Source organism: Prosopis cineraria, unplaced genomic scaffold (genome assembly GCF_029017545.1).
Source record: "Prosopis cineraria cultivar Desert tree isolate PC_DT_omini unplaced genomic scaffold, ASM2901754v1 PC1, whole genome shotgun sequence".
Taxonomy (NCBI): domain Eukaryota; kingdom Viridiplantae; phylum Streptophyta; class Magnoliopsida; order Fabales; family Fabaceae; genus Prosopis; species Prosopis cineraria.
The window spans coordinates 10,365,174-10,383,570 of record NW_026555332.1 but is presented as its reverse complement, the minus strand read 5'-3'; the positions used below and the strand labels follow the sequence as shown (position 1 = coordinate 10,383,570).

The 18,397-nt window shown below is 35.8% G+C and overlaps 2 protein-coding genes across 4 annotated transcripts; both read left to right on the top strand.

Annotated features, from left to right (window-relative positions):
- The first annotated feature begins 421 nt into the window (after positions 1–421).
- Positions 422–2,662, top strand: LOC129308068 (putative disease resistance protein RGA4). 3 transcript variants are annotated; one of them, XM_054949075.1, is made up of 3 exons: positions 422–1,461; positions 2,059–2,156; positions 2,330–2,468. In XM_054949075.1, the coding sequence occupies exons 1-3, from the start codon at positions 575–577 to the stop codon at positions 2,338–2,340; spliced, it is 996 nt and encodes a 331-aa protein (XP_054805050.1). In that variant the 5' UTR covers positions 422–574; the 3' UTR covers positions 2,341–2,468. The 3 variants fall into 3 exon arrangements, with proteins under 3 accessions (XP_054805050.1, XP_054805040.1, XP_054805034.1); XM_054949065.1 differs by having other exon boundaries at positions 424–2,156; XM_054949059.1 differs by having other exon boundaries at positions 426–1,104; positions 1,231–2,662.
- An 11,302-nt stretch (positions 2,663–13,964) lies between these two features.
- LOC129312959 (putative disease resistance RPP13-like protein 1) lies at positions 13,965–16,772 on the top strand. The gene has a single exon (XM_054955797.1). The coding sequence runs from the start codon at positions 13,965–13,967 to the stop codon at positions 16,770–16,772; it is 2,808 nt and encodes a 935-aa protein (XP_054811772.1).
- Positions 16,773–18,397: the final 1,625 nt, after the last annotated feature.

Here is an 18,397-nt window from a genome sequence, read left to right as displayed (position 1 = left end):
ATTTAGACCATTTAAATTTAAAATTTTTTATTTTTAATTACATTTATTGAAATAAAATTATTAAAATTTTTAATCAATTTGTTTATTATCAATTTGACTAGTACATATTTAATTAATAGGTCCAATTTAATATTAAAATTTTTATAATTTGACTATTCAAATATAATTTAGACAATTTAGGTAAAGTTTGAATAACTTAGTTTAATATTAAAATTTTTTATTATTTTTTCATATTATATAAATGTAATCTAAACATTTTAAATTTAACATCAAATTTTTTTATAATTTTTATATTAATAAATATAATATTTAAAAATTAATTTAAAATAGAGATCATTTTAGGGTAAAATAAAAGGCCACGATCTGGCCACGCGTGCTGAGCTATCTGCGAACGCGACTGTCGGTAAGCTAAAATTTGACTGCGCTTGAAGTTATGTGGAGAGGAGATCGACGAACTCCTTATTGACATTCTGCATTCCCATCTACGAGAAGGACCTTGCGGTGAAGGAGATTTCAAGATTCTCCTTTCCTTTTCTTGCCTTGATTTTCCTGTTGATCCCTGAGATTCGATACAATGTCATCCGATCCCCAAACAGATGAGATGCTTTTATTAGTATCATCTTTTTCTGGAGTTGTTGATTCTCCTGCATCAGATTCAAAGGCAAAAAAACCTCCCAAAAGAAGATCTCGTGCTTCAGAAAGAGCTCCTACAACATTAGTGTTCACGAATCCTGCAGACTTACATAGTCGGGAGCAGATACTTACTGGAGCGTGGATGCATGAATCTCACGATGTTTCTTTGGATCTTTTTCCGTTCGTGTCCCACTGTTCGTTGTTCTCTTTGGGTTCTGAGTTCACCAAACTAGATTTGATCTCACTGTGGATTGCTGAAGGACTTTTTCTGTCTCTGATAGATGATTCTCGCAAAGCAGAGGATGTTGCAAGTGACGTCTTCGACTCTTTAGTGTCTCACCGAGTCCTCGTTTTCTCTAGGTTTGATAAAATTCCTGATTTTATGAACCCTGGGATTGGGAGATTACTGTACAAAGTAAATGATTCCTCCACTTTGCCGCCTTCTTTTCGACCTGCTCTCCTCGACAACCGGTACGCCATGGTTTCCGATAACAATTTCTATCGCGTTCCAGAAACGATATTGCATCTATCTATACTATGTAATAGCGTAAATCAAATGAATTTTGAGGCTATGCAAAAATTTGTTCATCTTCGCAGTCTCTTCATATTTCCTTCTCGCGGTCCCTCTGTTGAGCAAGTCCCTCGTGATCTGTTTTTGTGGCTGAAGCACTTAAGATCTTTGAATTTGTCTGGAAGCCATTTGTCTATCATTCCAAGCTCCATTGGGAATTTAAAGTGGTTGATCTATATGGACCTCTCCTATACACCCATTAAATTCTTGCCTGATGCAATGGTTTCTCTTCACAATTTGCAGACTTTGAAGCTAAGGTATTGTTCCAATCTAAGGGCTTTGCCCAAGAATATGAGGAAGCTTACCAATCTTAAGCATCTTGATCTCGATGTTCTTAGGGCATTGGATTCCATGCCCATAGGAATGGGTCAATTAACTAACCTTCAAACTCTGTCTGCATTTCTTGTTGGTAAGAATGATGGGAACCGAATATTAGAACTGAAGCATATAGTTAATCTTGCTGGAGCATTCTGCATTTCAAGACTTGAGAATGTTTCTTCTTTTGAGGAAGCTAAGGAAGCTGCTTTGATAGAAAAGAAGTTTCTGGGAAAGTTGGAACTTAGGTGGACTAATAGAAGAGTTCGCTCAAACAATTTTGTAGATCAGGAGGAAGAAAAAATCCTTGAGCATCTTCAACCTCCTTTGGGAATTCAATTCTTGAGGATTGTTTGCTATTGTGGTTCTAAGCTTCCCAGTTGGATTAGTCATCCTTCATATGATTCTCTAACTGATCTTACTCTACATAGTTGTAGTGACTGCAAATTCCTTCCATCTATTGGTGAACTGCCATCACTTCAGGTTTTGAAAATAGTAGAAATGATTGAATTGAAAAGCATAGATCATCATTTTTGCAGGAAGGACTTCAACCAACAAGACCATGCATTTCCTAAACTACAGAAGCTTACAATTGAATCCATGTCAAAGTTAGAAGATTGGACAGGAATACAAAACGGTGACTTCCCAGAGTTACACACACTTAAAGTGGAACGTTGCCCTCTACTAGTTTCACTTCCCTTGCTTTATTACCTCTATTCCCTCAAGCATTTAGAACTAAACCATTGCCCTAGTATACTTGCTTTGCCAGACTCTGATTTGCCTCTTTCTCTTGAATTTTTCTTGATGAAGGATTGCGCTGAACTGAAGAAACGTTGTCACAAAGACGAAGGCAAAGATTGGGGGAAAATATGTCATGTTCCCAAGATAGTGATTGATTATGAGAAAATTTCTTGGCAAGTAAGTATGCCAGAGGAATTGAGTGATCCAAATTAAACATCTAGCACTAGCAGATACTATGTAAAATTGCCGTTGTTATGTAAGCTTTGCACAGCAGATGCATTTTACATGTTAAATATGGTTTGCACATGTATTGTAATGTTTGAAAACTGGTTTAAATATACTGAGTTTGGTATCCCTGTGGTTAATTCGATCATCATAGATGACATTCTTGTCCCCTGTCAAGCCTTTGTATCCGCAGGTGAATATTTAAGGTTACGATGTAAATTTGCTATATCAATTTCAGTCTTTCATATAATCGAATAAATTAAAATGTTTCTTACATAATCAAAATGGCTGTAAATTAAATATTGATCATCAGTGATTAGATCGAACAAAATTTCTTTAAATTATTGCTTATTCTGGTTTGTGGTTGGACAGGTTGCAGAAAATCACTGCCCATCCAAATATGATAACAGCCTTTTTTTTAAAAAAAAAAAAAAAACACATGTTATGTCAAAATTCATTCAACACGATTGAATTGAGGAATCAAAATTTGTCAAAATTCATTTTCTGTTTCTCACCTACTATATATGTGCTGATGATTCAACCATTTTCTTTGAACACACGAGGAATGGGGTTGAAACCATTAAAGGTATCATTTGTAACTTTTGCAAGTGGTCAGGGCTTTCTATTAGTGTGCAAATACCTTCTTTGCTTCTTAGCCCTAACTGCTCAACTGAGCTTCAACAGGAATTTGCCGATGAACTAGGTATTCAATCTCTGACTCTTTTGGGAAGTACTTAGGTACTTGGATTGATGCTAAAAGAGATAAATCATTGATTTTTGTTCAGATCATGGATTCCATTAAGAAGAGAATTGCCTCTTGGAAGCTCAAATTGCTTTCACAAGCTTCTTACACTCATCAAATCGGTGTTATCTGCTTTTAATATCTACACTCTTTCTTGTGTTAAGCTTCCTCAGCATCTTTGTGACTCTATTGATGCTAACCTTATTGATTTTTTTAGGGTTACAATGACAGTAAAAGGAATATCCATCTTGCCAAGAAAGATATCCTTTTCTCTCCTACAAAAGATGGTGGACTTGGATTGAGGAATTCCAAAAATATGAATTTAGCTTTGTTGGCTAAGCAGATTTGGAGAGTTTTAAATGCAAAGGAATATTCTCTTTTGGGCAACCCAATCCAAATCAAGTATTTTCATAATATTAATAGGCTTCTTTATAAAATACCTCATAATACATCTTGGTTTTGGAAAGATATTTTCAAAGCATCTGCTTTGAATAAAAAGCACCTCATTGGGCATGCAAGGAAAGGGGAGTTTATTTCACTGTCCCATGAGACTTGGTAGAAGTTCAATAATAGAGACTTGGCTCTTGGTTTAAATATTTTCAAAGTCTTTGATTTAATCATCACTAACCCATCAACATTGATGGTTGCCAAATGGAATGTGTCACTAGTAAATAATCTCTATGGTAGAGAGGAGGCTAACTTGATTTTAAGAACCCCCATTTCTTTTACTAAATAGAGTGATAGTTTAATTTGGGGCTCTGGTTCTTACTCTGTTAAAGATGGATTTTTTTAGACTGCCTTCAAGATAATCCTCTTGCAAGAGAGGAAATTTGGAATTTTCCTTGAAAACTTCATTTGCCATATAAAAATCTCCTCTTCATTTGAAATTTGGTTCAAGAGGTGATACCTACAGGGGATGTTTTGTGTAAGCATCATCTTAATTATTCACTCTAGTAGTCCATTGTGCATTTGGTTGTGATTCATTAGAGACTTTACATCACACTTTTTGTGATTGTCCCTACTCAAAAGCCATATGGTTTGGCTCACTTCCCATCTATTCCTCAAACATTTCAAGCCAAGGTTTTGTTTCTTAGATTCTATAGATCTCTAAATCTTTGTTCTTAAATCAGGAAATTCAGACTTTGGGAATGCATTTACCTTCTTCATTTGATTTGAGATAATAGAAATTAAGCTTTTCATACGGGGAAGATAACTCTAGTCACACAAGTCATCCAGCAATTTAATGAACAATATCTCTTTTTAAAAGGTGCCTGCAAATGGAATAATAGATATAATGCAAGAAAATCTATAAATTATAGGATCACAGAAGAAAGATCTCCACTTTTTTTTTTTGGTGAACCTCACTTTTTTTCTCCTTCATTTTCCAAGCTAGGAAATTCAGTATACTATCTTCAAGAGAAGAAAGAAAGCTTACTGTGCTGTATCTTCATCTTGCAATCATGAGAGATTGACTTTATAGACCTGAAGCTATTTCTGCACATCCCTTATCGGCTTTCTGTGTTCATAGCCTCCTAATTTGAATTAAAAACTCCTCTTTGAAACATTCTAGAGATCTTGCGAGATTTGCTTTTGCTTTAATTGACAACATTTTGTGGACCAAGGCATTTTAAAGCTTCTATGGGACTATAACAGTTATGGTACTCAAATGTTGTCCTCACATTTTATCTTGCCCCGACCTCTTCCAGTTATTTAAAGAGGCCTATTTTAATGATGTCTGTGTAGAGTACATTTTAACATTGTTAATATATTCAGTAAGTGATAGGGACGCGGAAGCAGAATCGTGCTAGTTTAGGGACAGAACCCTGAAACAACAAAAACACAAGAACAAAAAGAAAGGGACGAAATTTATGATGGAAATAAAGAAAGGTATGAAGTAAACAATAGGATAATGATCAAGGAGAAGATCCTCTAGAGCACCTGCCTCTAGGAACCTCAACCTTCGAAGACACCACAAGAGTTGATCACGCTCTTGATCACGTCAGTTTCTCACACAGGATACCACCACAAAGCACTAAGGCTCACAAGAGTTATAAACTCTAAAATGAATAATTTCATTCAACTTCTGTGTTGTTTACAATAGGGAGCATGCCTAATTTATATAGGCTCATAAAAAATATTTCCTAAAATTAAAACCCTAATTTCCTAATACTAAAAGGAGAAATAATGATAAAATATTCAGCCACATAATTTAGGAGATGTGATCCTAAAATTATGGGATTACAAAATTTAGAAATTAATATTATAATTAATTCTAACCTTTGACTAGACTCAAAATAGAAAATCAAATCAAAGGACCATTAAAATAGGAAATAATTTAGGAGACAATCAAGGGATGATAAAGGATTTGAAATCACGCCACCCTTGACTTCTTTACTAGGGTTTCATGCCTCCTTGCATGCAAGAGGCTCAACTTGCAGTCTTCCTTGCATTGGGCTAAGGTCTGCATCTCTTGGGCTTGACTCTTCATGAGTTTGGATCTTAAATACATTATACACGTATAGATGCTCTCCTTTGGACTTGAGGGGAGTGCCCCAATGCTCTCCAAGCTCTTGAACTTCTTGCACAAGACTGAACAAGGCTTGCTTCATGGCTTTAGTTCGGGCTCTTGTCATTGGACCTCCAATATGTTGCAATGGGTCTTTAGGTACGTTGGATTGGAAGTATTGGGCTCCTTCTATGTCACCATGCTCATGATTACCATCCTCAGGTTTCGTTGCCATTAATGCTATGTCACCCGTGCCATGGGGTCCATCATTCCCTCCCAGTTGGAAAGGATTCGTCCTCGAATCTGCAGAATCATATAAAGATAAATCAGAAACATTAAATGTGGCACTAACATTGCCATAAGAGCTAGGCAAATCAATCTTGTAAGCATTATCATTAATTCTTTCCAAAACTTGAAAAGGTCCATCTCCTCGAGCTTGAAGTTTGGACTTCCTTTGATTAGGAAATCTTTCTTTCCTTAAATGTAACCAAACCCAATCTCCAGGCTCAAAGATCACATGTCTCCTGCCTTTATTAGCTTGCTTGGCATATTGCTCATTCTTTCGCTCTATATTTGCTTTAACCTTAGCATGTAAGTCCTGCACAAACTTAGCTTTTTCCTTGCCATCAATGTTAGCATGCTCAGAGAAAGGCAAAGGTAAAATATCAATAGGAGATAATGGATTGAAACCATAAACAATTTCAAATGGAGAATAAGAAGTAGAAGAATGAACAGCCCTGTTGTAAGCAAATTCAATATGAGGTAAACAATTCACCCAATTCTTCAAATTCTTCTGAATTATTGCTCTTAATAATGTAGTCATAGTTCTGTTAACTACCTCAGTTTGACCATCAGTTTGTGGATGGGTAGTAGTGGAAAAAAGTAACTTAGTCCCTAATTTATGCCATAGGGTACGCCAGAAATGACTAAGAAACTTCACATCTCTGTCACTCACAATAGTCTTAGGTAAACCATGCAAACGAACAATCTCTTTAAAGAATAAGTCAGCAATGTTAACAGCATCATTAGTCTTAGCACAAGCAATAAAGTGTGCCATCTTAGAGAACCTATCAACAACAACAAATATGGAATCTTTGCCTGCAGAAGATTTAGGCAATCCAATTACAAAATCCATAGAGATATGTTCCCAAGGGTGAGAGGGGACGGGTAAAGGAGAGTAAAGTCCATGAGGTTGGATCTTAGATTTTGCCTGTCTACATTTAATGCATTTATCACAAACAGATATGACATCTTTCCGCATGTGAGGCCAAAAGAAATGATCAGACAAAATAGCAAAGTTTTATCTACACCAAAGTGTCCCATCAAACCACCACTATGTGCTTCCTTAGTAAGCAACTCACGCATAGAACAAATAGGAATGCATAATTTATTTTTCTTAAAAAGAAATCCATCAAATTTAAAGAAATCACCAGATCCATGATTTTCACAAGATTTCCAAATATTTTCAAAATCAGGATCAGTTTTATAAAGATCTTTTAGAATCTCAAAACCAAGTAATTGAGCATGCAAATAGGAAAGTAATGTATACCTTCGAGATAAGGCATCAGCAACGATATTTTCTTTACCTTGCTTATGCTTAATCACATAAGGAAAGGTTTCAATAAATTCCATCCAGCGAGCATGTCTCTTGTTTAACTTACCTTGAGACTTGAGAAACTTTAAACTTTCATGATCAGAATGAATGATGAATTCCTTGGGCCACAAATAATGTTGCCATGTTTCTAAGGCCCTCTTTAGAGCATAAAGCTCTTTGTCATAGGTGGAATAATTCAAAGCTGTGCTGTGAAGCTTTTCACTGAAGTAAGCTATGGGCTTAGAATCCTGCATTAAAACAGCACCTATACCAATACCAGAAGCATCACATTGAATTTCAAATGCTTTAGAGAAATTAGGCAAAACAAGTAAAGGGGCATTAGTCAATTTATCCTTTAGGTTTGGAAGGCCCTTTCTTGTGTTTTATCCCATTTAAAGGTCGCATTTTTCTTAACAAGTTCATTAAGAGGGGCAGCAATGCTAGAGAAATCCCTAACAAATCTCCTATAGAAGCTTGCTAAGCCATGGAAGCTTCTCACTTCACTTGCATTCTTAGGGGTTGGCCATTCACGAATAGCCTTAACTTTCTCCTCATCTACACGAATTCCCTGTGATCCAACAACAAATCCCAAAAAGATAACAGAGTCCATGCAAAAGAAACACTTTTGAAAATTAGCATATAATTTATATTCCCTCAAGATGTCAAACACATTTTTAAGATGATTCATATGATCAGTCAAAGATTTACTAAAATCAAAATATCATCAAAGTAAACCACAACAAACTTGCCTATAAACTTTCTAAAAACATGATTCATTAATGCCATAAAAGTGCTAGGAGCATTAGTCAAACCAAAAGGCATAACTAACCATTCGTATAATCCAAATTTAGTTTTAAAGGCAGTTTTCCATTCATCACCCTCTTTCATACGAATTTGATGATAACCACTTCTAAGATCAATTTTAGAAAAGATAGAAGCACCATGTAATTCATCAAGCATATCATCAAGTCTAGGGATAGGGTAACGATACTTTACAGTGATTTTGTTGATTGCTCTACAATCAACACACATCCTCCAAGATCCGTCTTTTTTTGGCACCAAGATAACAGGGACAGCACAAGGGCTAAGGCTCTCACGCACAAAGCCTTTCATCATCAATTCCTCTACTTGGCGCTGGATCTCCTTAGTCTCTTCAGGGTTAGCCCTATAAGCAGGCTTGTTTGGAATAGCAGCTCCAGGCAAGAAATCTATCCTATGCTCAATTCCTCTTAAGGGAGGAAGTCCATCAGGAATTTCATCAGGGAATAGATCTCTATAATCCTGCAACAAAGAGACAGCACTAGAAGGCAAAGTGGGGTCAAAAGTATTAGTAGAAAAATAAATATTCTTGGGAATTACAATAAGAGCTTGCTCACTCATTAAAGCCTCTTGAATCTTACTTTTCCCACACAATAATATTTTTTTTTCACTATTTTCCTTCACTCCCACCATTCTATTTTTTTCTTTTCTCACCTTCTCACCACTCTTTTTCCTCTCTTTGATTGATTTTCAAGTAAAGTAATACTCTTTTCTTTTCTCTCTCACTCATGCCACAATCAAGGAGATCTCTCCTTTGCTTGTAATCTTGAGTAATCTTTAGTTGATCTTCATAGGCTTGGATGGGCCTAAGAGGATTTAATACAACAGTCTTGCCTTTAAAAGGCACCTTGTAACAATTTCTAAAACCATCATGAGTAGCCTTACTATCAAACTGCCAAGGCCTACCTAATAACAAGTGTCCAGCAAGCATAGGGGCTACATCACATAATACATCACAAGTATAAACTCCAACAGAGAAAGTAATCAACACTTGCTTAGAAACCCTAATTTCAGCAGAATCATTCAACCATTGCAATTTGTAGGGCTTAGGGTGTGGGATTAAAGGTAAAGATAATTTATCTACAAGTAAAGTGCTAGCGACGTTAGTGCAACTACCACCATCAATTACCATGCTACACACTTTCTCTTTGATGAAGCATCTAGTGTGAAAAATATGCTCGCGTTGCTCATGTTCATCATCCTCCTTTGGTTGAATATTGAGAGCTCTTCTTGCCACCAAGATAGAGTCAACTACACCATTGCATTCAAGCTCATCATTTGATTCATGGGAGGTAGAATCATCATCAACATTATCAGCATCATCTTTATCACTTTCATGCACACTATCATAGCCACCATCATCTCTCAAGATCATAACCCTTTTATTGCTACAATCTCTCGCCATGTGGCCCACACCATGACATTTGAAACACTTAATAGGAGAAGTGTTAGATGAATAAGAAGAAGGTTTAGGGTTAGAAGTTTTACCCTCATACTTGGTCTTTATTTCTTCCTTGGCTTGGGATGTATCTTTGGCTTTGGAATCCTTCCATTTGGAAGTTGTCTTGGAGTCTTTCCAAGAGGACTTGGAACGTTTGTTCTTATTTCTCTGCTCCAACTTTATAGCCTTGTGTATGAGCTCTTCCTTGTCCACAAAAGTGTACAAGTCAAGCTTATCTCTCAACTCTGGCCTCAAGCCATCCATAATTCTTGACATTGCTTCACGTTCATTTTCTTGAATGTTTGCACGAAACTTTAAGATATTCAACTCGTGCACATACTCCTCCACTGTCATAGATCCTTGAGAAAACATTCTCAATTTTCTATTCAGCTTGTATAGTAGTAGCTGGGGACATAAGCCTTTCTCAAGTACCTTTTAAGCTTCTCCCACGTTTTAATGGGCTTTTTCCCAAGTTGGCTTCTTTTGTACTGTAAATCTTGCCACCAATAAACAGCATAGTCAGTGAAATTCAAAGAAGCAGTTTTTACCTTCCTTGACTCAGACAAATCAAGAGTCATGAAGATTTGGTCCATCTTCATTTCCCAATCAAGGTATTTTTCTGGATTGTTGCTTCCCTTGAATGAAGGATACTTTACTTTTTGGTCCGGTAAGTCAACACCACGCTTTAAGGATTTCTTTCCCTTAGGAGAAGGGGGTTCTTCATACTCCTCATCATCGCTGGGGATCTTATGCTTCTTTCCTTTAGAAGAGGAAGTCTCCGGCTCATCTTTATCCTCTTTATGGAATCTATGATCAAGTTCCAAGCGAAACTGCTGCAACTGTGTTTTGATAAGTTCTAAAACAGAGTTCATATCAATACTAGGGGATTCATCCTTGTTACTCATGTTCACAGAAGCACTAGAAACCATATAAGATAAAAATAGGTCCTCACACACACAAACTCACGTGTTTACTCTCAAGATAAAGTCACTCGTGTTTCACACAAAAAAAAAGTAATGGCTTTTTTTTTTTAATGATGAAAAACACACTTGCCTTTTACCACTCACTAAGCTTGTGGGTAGAATCCAATGGTGAAACCCACAAATCAAGAAACTAAGGAACAATCAAGTGAATATCTTCTAAATTAAGGAAACTAGAAAACAAGCACAAGGTGAAAAGAGGATTTTTTTTTTTTTTGCAATTTTGAAACAAATAGGAAAGCAAAATTTTCAAATAAAATTAAGCTTATTAAAGGAAAAACCACACGTGACAACAAAAATAAGAAAAAAAAGAAGTAAAAGTCAAAGAGTCAAATACTCAAAGACACAAATAAAAAAAATAAATAAAATAAGAGAGTAGCACAAATAGCAAATAAGAGAGTAGAGAATTTGAAAAGTGCTACCAAAAATAAAAAATAAGAAAGTGATCAACGTAAAAGACTTTCTTATCACCCAAGTTGACTTTTCTCTTTAAGCAACCTCTTGGTGACTTGGAGTTCAAGAATAGCCTTTTTCTACAGTCATAACTCACAGCAATATATTTTTTTTTGTAAATTTTTTTTTTGAATTTTCGGATTTTTTTTTCTCTTTTTTTTTCTCAACACACTAACACTTTTTTTTTGCCTTTTTTTTGCACGAATTTCTAGGTATTTTTTTTTGAGAAGGCTAATAAAATGAAAACTCACATAAGATAAAAAGTCACAAAGATGAAGAAGAGAAAAACCAAAAGATAGAAGTAGATGGGGTAGATAAGAGATGATCACAAAAAGAAATAACTCAAGATGAAAAAGAAGAAGGAAGGACAAGAATTTAAACCAAAACTAGCAACCAAAGCTCTGATGCCAATCTGATAGGGACGCGGAAGCAGAATCGTGCTAGTTTAGGGACAGAACCTTGAAACAACAAAAACACAAGAACAAAAAGAAAGGGACGAAATTTATGACGGAAATAAAGAAAGGTATGAAGTAAACAATAGGATAATGATCAAGGAGAAGATCCTCTAGAGCACCTGCCTCTAGGAACCTCAACCTTCGAAGACACCACAAGAGTTGATCACGCTCTTGATCACGTCAGTTTCTCACACAGGATACCACCACAAAGCACTAAGGCTCACAAGAGTTATAAACTCTAAAATGAATAATTTCATTCAACTTCTGTGTTGTTTACAATAGGGAGCATGCCTAATTTATATAGGCTCATAGAAAAATATTTCCTAAAATTAAAACCCTAATTTCCTAATACTAAAAGGAGAAATAATGATAAAATATTCAGCCACATAATTTAGGAGATGTGATCCTAAAATTATGGGATTACAAAATTTAGAAATTAATATTATAATTAATTCTAACCTTTGACTAGACTCAAAATAGAAAATCAAATCAAAGGACCATTAAAATAGGAAATAATTTAGGAGACAATCAAGGGATGATAAAGGATTTGAAATCACGCCACCCTTGACTTCTTTACTAGGGTTTCATGCCTCCTTGCATGCAAGAGGCTCAACTTGCAGTCTTCCTTGCATTGGGCTAAGGTCTGCATCTCTTGGGCTTGACTCTTCATGAGTTTGGATCTTAAATACATTATACACGTATAGATGCTCTCCTTTGGACTTGAGGGGAGTGCCCCAATGCTCTCCAAGCTCTTGAACTTCTTGCACAAGACTAAACAAGGCTTGCTTCATGGCTTTGGTTCGGGCTCTTGTCATTGGACCTCCAATATGTTGCAATGGGTCTTTAGGTACGTTGGATTGGAAGTATTGGGCTCCTTCTATGTCACCATGCTCATGATTACCATCCTCAGGCTTCGTTGCCATTAATGCTATGTCACCCGTGCCATGGGGTCCATCAGTAAGGAGGGGGGGGGACCAGTAGGGGCTGCACCCCCCCCAACACATACTTCCAACCCTTTAAATTTTATAAAAACTTTATAGTATATATATTTTTTTAATTTTGACTCCCTTATTTTTAAATTCCAGCTCCTCCCCAAAATATATTGCCTTTTTATATAAAAAATAATTCATTCAACATGAATCCTGACAATGGGTAAAAGAGAAAGACTAAACGTTAAATCAAAAATGAAGGTAGAGCCTTTATCATGTGACTAATATTGAAAAGTGATTAAGTATTTTTGAATGCAAGACCATAAATTAAACCGCACAGAAAAACCATATAGTTTCTACAATCAAAAAAAAAAAAAATTGACAAACATTGTAATATTAAAATTTCAATGAGATGTCCAGTGAGTCATAATATGATTACATCTATTTGTCTCTCTATAAATATGGTAAAAAATGAGCTACTATCTAGTCCCTCGAAGAATAATTAAGTTGAATGAGTAATGAGAGACCAAAATAATAGTTTTAAACTTAATATAAATTCTCTATATAAAAAACAGAACAAATAAAATATATTTTGCTAAAAATGAGTGACAGAGATAAAAATAAGGCATCAATTTTATGCAAAACTCATATATAGTTAGACCGGGTGTCGTGCATTTATACAAAATCCAAAATAAACCAAATTGTTTACAATTGGTAAATTGAATAGCTTCCTATAATTTTGATAGTTATATTTGACTTTATGAAGACATTAATAAACCACCCAATGTTGAGAAACGTAAGTCAAAAAAGTAGTCCCACCAAAATTTAATAAGAGGACCCCTTGACTAACTGTACTAAAAAGTGATAAAGATAGGATCACAAGAATACAGAAGTTCAGATTAATTGATCTTGAATGCCCAATGAAATTAAAGCAGCCTCATTTATTGATTTAATGTGAAGATATGGGTATCCCACCGACACATAATGTTGGTAAACAAAGTCAAAAGAAGCAGTACCACCAAAATTTAAGGGAAAATTATATCTAAAAATCTTTGGAAGATATTTATTACAGGAAAAGACTAAATAAATTTGAATTTGCTTGGTAAATTAAGGCACATAAATGTAATTCAAATCTACGGTCATAGCAAAAAAATTTCTGAGGTGTAGCTAAAAGGGTTTAAACCCAAGATCTCATGACACACTAAAAGATTTATAGCTACCAAGCACATGTTTGCATTTATAAATTGACATTTACCTAATACTTATTTAAATAACTGTCAAAAGTACATTTAAAGTATATCTAAAATATATTTTTATCAAATTTAATAAATAATTGAATCCTTTAAATACATTCTTATCACTTTATCAGATATAAACTGAAGATCAAAAACATAATTTTCGATCTACTTATTTGTTTGACGGTAAAGTTGAGTCGTTGAGTCGTTGACGGTAAATGTTACTGGCAGTCAATATAAGATGGACTCTGATTGAGAAGGAATAATAAGCCTCACTTCATTTGATGAAATTCTAAATCGTCCTAGAAAGAGAAAAACCCTTGAAATGGGATCTTTCATTCTCCAATCTGGTATTGTGTCAGGCTCTCTTCAGGTCATCCTTGATCGATTCACAACATTCGCTCAAAGAGAACTCGACAAAGTTTTAGGCGTTGATGATGAGCTTAAGAAACTAGAAAGGACAGTATTGAAGGTTCAGGCTTTTATCGATTCTCTTAGCAACCAGCTTCAGTGGCCTTCAACTCCTCTGGCGTTAAAGCTCTGGATTCGGCACCTCCAAGACGTGCTTCACGATGCTGACGACCTGTTGCATGAGATTGCCTTGGAAATTTCAAAATTTACTTCTAATAGACCAACCGACACAGAACAGGTACGAACATTGATTCTCTCCAGATTTGATTTTAGCCTTCCTTCTCAAGTAGTGAATATGCAACGTAAACTAGAAGACCTAGTGAAAGAGATGGACGGAATGTTTGCTAGTGAGATATTGCTGAAGGCGACGCAAACTATTGAATGTAATTGGAAACTGCACACTTCTAGTTCATTAGTGGACGAGTCATATGTGGTAGGAAGGGAATATGATAAAATTGAAGTTGTGAATATGTTATTGTCGGACGGAACGGACAGAGAATCAACTTCTGTAATTGCAGTTGTGGGCATGGCAGGGGTCGGCAAAACAACACTTGCAAAGCTTGTTTATAATGATGAGGCTGTCAGGTGGAAATTCGACTTGCTAATTTGGGTGACCATTTCTGTGGAGAACAGTGTAGAGAGAATCTCAAAATCAATTTTTGAGAGTGCTACTGGGAAGATGTTGGAATTATCAGATCTGAATCACATTCAAATAGGATTGGAAAAATTGTTGGCGGGAAAGAAGGTGTTGATTGTTCTAGATGACATGTGGAATGAAAATACAAGTCACTGGGATGTCTTGCGGTTACCATTTAGAGTTACAGCAGAAGGAAGTAAAATCTTGGTGACTACACAAAGCATGAGAGTCTCCAACATTGTTGCTACTACTCCACCTTATCATGTACACACTTTATTGGATGAAGATTGTTGGGCTTTGATTAAGAAAAGAGCCTTCCCAAGCATTGAGCTGGATGAGCGCAACGATTTGGTGGAAATTGGCATAAAGATAGCAGAAAAGTGCCAAGGGTTACCATTAGCTGCAAGAATCATTGGGAGTGTTTTGCATTGTAAATCGGATAGAAATGAATGGGAGGCAATATTAAATAGCAAATTTTGGGAATTACCTGAAATTGGGAATGAAATTCTTCCAGCATTGACACTAGGTTATCATCTTTTGCCTCATTGTTTGAAACGTTGCTTTGCTTATTGCTCAATATTTCCTCAAAATTTTGAGTTTATACAGGATGATTTAGCTCAACTATGGGTGGCAGAAGGGTTCATCCAACCCCAACCAAGGAGAAGAATTGAAGATATTGGTAGAGACTACTTTGACATTCTGTTGCAAAGGTCATTTCTCCAATTTTCACACCGTGACCATAACAATCAACAAGTGTATAAAATGCATAATCTCATTCATGAGCTTGCTCAATTTGTTTCTGGGGAATTATGCTTTAGAATGGATGATAATATTGACACGTCACATCTATGGCCTAATTTCACAAATGCTAGACACTTATCTTTTGTTTCTGATGGCAATAACCGGCAGTCTTTGGAGTTGTTTCGTAAGTGCAATCACCTAAGAACGTTGCTGTTTTTTTCATCAGAAAGACAAAGCCATGTTAATGATATCTCTTATGAACTCTTTCTTAGTCTTCATCGTATCAGAGTGTTGAATTTGAACTACACCAATATCAGTGAACTTCCTGATTCTATTGGTGCTTTGAAACACCTCCGTTACCTTGATGTTTCAAACACAAATATTGAAAAGTTGCCAGAGTCAGTGACAAGTCTACATGGGTTGGAAACACTTAAGCTGAAAAATTGTTTCAACTTTCTTCAGCTTCCCATTCACATGAAGAATCTAACAAACTTGCGACACCTTGAATTGGATGTAAAGCATCAAATAACATTTATGCCACCAAACCTTGGAAACTTGACAAATCTTCAAACACTATCTGCCTTTATTGTAGGCAAGGAGAAAGGGCAAGGGATCGAGGAGCTGAAAAATATGAATTTCCTGCATGGATCCTTGTGCATCACTAACCTTGAAAATGTGTCAAGCGTCAAAGAAGCTGTCATGGCCAGGTTAGACAAAAAGCAATACATAGACAAATTAGAGTTGCAATGGAATGAGTTTAAAGTTGACTCAACTGAACAAGTTTTAGCAGGACTTAGACCCCACTCTATGATCAAAGAGCTAACTATATCAGGTTATGGTGGCTTTATGTTTCCAAGTTGGTTGGGTGATCCATCATTTAACAAGCTTGAGAGTATTTATTTGCAAAAATGTCACCATTGTCGGCACCTTCCTCAACTTGAAGGGCTTCCATCTTTGAGATCTTTGTACATTAATGAGATTCATGATTTGCTATCACTCCACATTTTTCGTGGTTTTCTACGTTTGCAATCACTTACATTGCAAGACATGCAAAATCTGCAGCAATTTGATTGGGATGAAGGTGCCATGCCTAAGCTACACCAACTTGTTATAGTAGATTGTCAAAATCTACGCTCTCTTCCTCAACTTCATCATCTTTCTTGCCTTGAAAATTTAGAGATTATGCATTGTCCTCAGCTCCAATCATTGCCGAATGACGGACTGCCAACTTCATTGGAATCTCTTATCATTGTACAATGTGACATTCTAAGAGAACAATGCAGAGAAAATTATGATCAAATGTGGAGAATACAAAGGGTTGAGATTGATTATGAGCCCCTCTGAATGGCAGTGGCATAATTTCTTGATTGGATTTTCATGCACAAAACGATTTCTCTTTGGCCTTAACAGTCTTGATGAGATGGAAGATTTCTATTAGAAGTTTGAAGGAAGAGGTGAGCTTTCCCGAATAGAATATATTACCATAACTTGTTTCTCCATGCATAACTACATGAATATTCTGTATATCCTATTTACTGTTTTCTTAAGCATTTTTCTTTTTTATTCCAAATAGATCAATTCGACCCCACTTAGTAGGATAAGTCTTGTTGTTGCTGTTGTTGTAGTAGTAGTAGTATTCCAAATAGATCAATAGACTGTAATTGAATACTATTATCATGTTGAAAATATATCCTCCATTTCAATAACACGTGCTTGAACATGCTTTCTAGGACATCTTCATTATTGTTCTGTGTCAAGTTCCCTTGAAAGGTTAGGAATGATTGTTGAATGGGGCCAAATCTGTTGCTGAAATTTAAAACCACTGTTAAGTTTTCATGCAAGAATGGCCATCACAAATACAAGAATAGAAGTTTTGGAGCTTTAAGTATGTTTCTCTACATGCTTAGGTAGACTGCTATTCTGTTGCTTTTGGATTAGCAAATAAACGTTTTTCTCTTATTTTTCTTGTTTCTCCTAGTATTTCTTTGTGTACTTAGTTTGTGCTGTGTTCTTAGTGTAGTTTATCCTTGTAATTAAGATTTAAACTTTGATCTGAGATAGTTATGAACTCTAACATACAGTATGTTACGATGGTCCCATTTACTTGCAATCAATAACATGATTGAAGAGTTTCATGGTGGAACTTTGAAGCACGCAACAATTTCTATTTTCTCTTTACATTATTTATATGGCAGAAAAAGATGAAAATTCAAGTACAATTTGCTGGTGCGTGACCTGTCCAACTCTGAAATATTCATCGTGTCCCATCCCATTGTCATTCCTGATAGCAGGTGCATGTGAGAATCTGCAGAGGAAAGCTAAACCAGAGATTAATAATCCCTTGTAGTTCCTAGAGCAATATGATAAGCTATATAGAACTAGAATGTATAGCTGCATGGATGTTTTGTATTTCCTATTATTATCTCCTCTTGGAATTTTCCTTGTTGATTCCAAGTTGCCCAATAGGCTGTGATTGCATTCATGCATAGGTGTGCTTGTGAGTTTTGGGCGGGGGGATAAGTGTGCGTGTGCCAACAGAAATTTGCAACAAATTTCAAGAAAAATCCTTTGTAAATTGATCCTGCAATGGATTTTTCCATAGAAAATAAGGGTGTCACTATTTTTTTTTTTTTTAATGCATTTCATGATAGGTTGCAAAATTTGTTTGGTGAAAAGTCCATCACAGATTTCCTCATTTTGATTTTGCTATCTGACTGGGACAGATTTAAGTATCATCGAGCTCAATTAGGGATAGTTATTCTAAATATGTTTTCTATATCCACACAGACTCAAACATGAGGCCTCGTACTTAAGTGATCATAGGCTCTTCCACTAGGACCAATTTAAGTCCGACTAATGGATACTCTGGCATGTCATGCTCTTGACAATTTCTCCCATCTTATCCTATGTCTTATTTCATTCCTGTCTCTAATTGCAGATAACTATGAGTAGTTGAAGAGGACTGAAGA